The sequence below is a fragment of the Aureococcus anophagefferens genome (assembly GCF_000186865.1).
Source record: "Aureococcus anophagefferens unplaced genomic scaffold AURANscaffold_926, whole genome shotgun sequence".
In the NCBI taxonomy this organism is placed as follows: Eukaryota; class Pelagophyceae; order Pelagomonadales; family Pelagomonadaceae; genus Aureococcus; species Aureococcus anophagefferens.
The window spans coordinates 1-1946 of NW_008706159.1; the positions used below are offsets into that span (position 1 = coordinate 1).

A 1946-nucleotide genomic window follows, 5' to 3' on the forward strand; every position below is an offset into this window, starting at 1 on the left:
CGGCTCGCGTGCACGATGCCCGAATCGCCCGGCGCGTTCCAGAAGTTCTACGGTTTGATCTACCCCTGCAACGTCACGGAGTTCTCCTACCGCTACCACCGCGCCGACGCGCCGGCGGACGTCATCGTCGCGTTCCAGCCGCAGACGGACCAATTCATGGACCGCCTCGCGGCGCACGGCTACGCGCCGCGCGACATCACGGACGACGAGCTCGTCAACACGCACCTGCGCCACCTGAACGGCGGGCGCTCCGAGTTCGTCGGCGACGAGCGCATCTTCCGCTTCGAGTTCCCCGAGGCGCCGGGCGCGCTCAAGAACTTCCTCGCGCACTTTGAGACGGACGCGTTCAACTGCAGCCTCTTCCACTACCGCAACTACGGCCACGACTTCGGCCGCGTGCTCGTCGGCGTCCAGGCGACGACGGACCGGGCGGAGCGCAAGCTCAACGACTTCCTCGAGAAGCTCGGCTACCGCTACACCGAGGAGACGCACAACCCGACCTACGTCCAGTTCCTCACGAGCCAGCGCTGCCTGAAACGGTAGGGGCTGCGGTCGTAACCTCGCCGATTAGGACGCTGGTCGTTCCCGGTCGGGGGGAGCCATGTACGCGTCGTCGCGAGCTTCAACTAAAGTACTTGAACTGCAACATCGCCGGCCGGCCGCCGCGAGCCCGCCGTCGGGCCCGTCCACGTCGCCGCGTGTCGCCGCCCGACCCGTCAGGCACGACGTTCGAGGAGGACGGCTGCGCCTGGAACGACGTCGTCGAGGACTCGTCGGGAGGCAGCCGCGCGGGGGGGGGCAAACGAGTCGAGGGAGCGGGGCTGACTGTCGGACGACTTACCAATGAAGGGGGAGAGGAACAAGGGGCCCGTACGCGTCCGCCCAGAGCCGGATGAGCGTATTGAAGCGCTGGTCTGAGAGGTCCGCGAGGGTCGTAATGCGGCGCGCTCTCATACCGGACAAATAATCGGCGACCTGCGCCTGCGCCACCGTCTGGACTCCCGGGCCTTGAGTTCCACACGGCGCGCCAGTGGTCCAGTCTCCTTGGAAGGGCGCGAGGCCACCTCGCTCCATGCGCAGTTTCAGTCTCATGGCGGCGCGGTTCTTCTCCACGTTCGCCCAGTACCGCCGTCTCACGTGCTCGATGCCCTGGACGTACGAGTCCCGGCGCCGCGCGAGCATGAACTGGTGCAGCTCCTCCGGCGTCGGCGCGACGAGCGTGCACGGCGGCAGCGCGTTCGGGTCCTGCGGGAAGGTCGCGACCCAGTTCCGCAGGCGCTCTCGCTCCTCTTCGATCGACGCGCGCGACTCCGCGAGCCACGTGAGGATTGTCACGAACCGCCAGTAGTTGATGCCGCATACACGGTGAAAGATCATGAGCGCGAAGTTCTTGACGTCGACGAACACCCACTCGTCCTCGCCATCTTCGAAGCAGATGTCCCGCGTGAATCCCAAGAAGCGCTGGCCCGCGGCCAAGTCCCAGAGAAAGTACATCTCGTAGGCCTGCACGTCCACGAAGATCGACGCGAAGACGCCCATGGACTCGACCATCTTGCCCTTGTCCGTGACGGCCATCACGTAGTAGTGCAACACGACGGGCGCCGTGCCCCACATGACGCGCACCTGAAGGCCCTTCTTCTCCGGCTTCTTCTTTCGCCAGCGCTCGGCGTCGACGTGCCCCCCGAGGGCGTCCGCGCCGTTGACCGTGGGGCCGTTGGCGTGGCAGCGCAGGTTCAGCGGCTCCGCGCCGTCGGCCGCGCGCGCCGCGTACGCGACGATCACGCCGAGCGCCTCCGGTGCCACCCGATTCATCGACGCGTGGTTGTAGCCGAAATCCTCCAGGCCGTGGCCGAGGAACTGGAAGCCACGGCGATTGTTCTGCTTGTGAATAGATCTGTTGCCCATGTTCGCGTCCCTCGCGAGCCCTCCGACGATTTCGAGAGCTC

At 66.4% G+C, this 1946-nt stretch overlaps 1 protein-coding gene across 1 annotated transcript; it reads left to right on the forward strand.

The window, feature by feature from the left end:
• Window positions 1-3: 3 nt before the first annotated feature.
• Window positions 4-543, forward strand: AURANDRAFT_35470 (hypothetical protein; the record flags this gene model as incomplete). Its single annotated transcript, XM_009044850.1, has 1 exon — window positions 4-543. A coding segment is annotated over one exon (540 nt), but the record flags the coding sequence as incomplete, so codon positions are not given.
• Window positions 544-1946: the final 1403 nt, after the last annotated feature.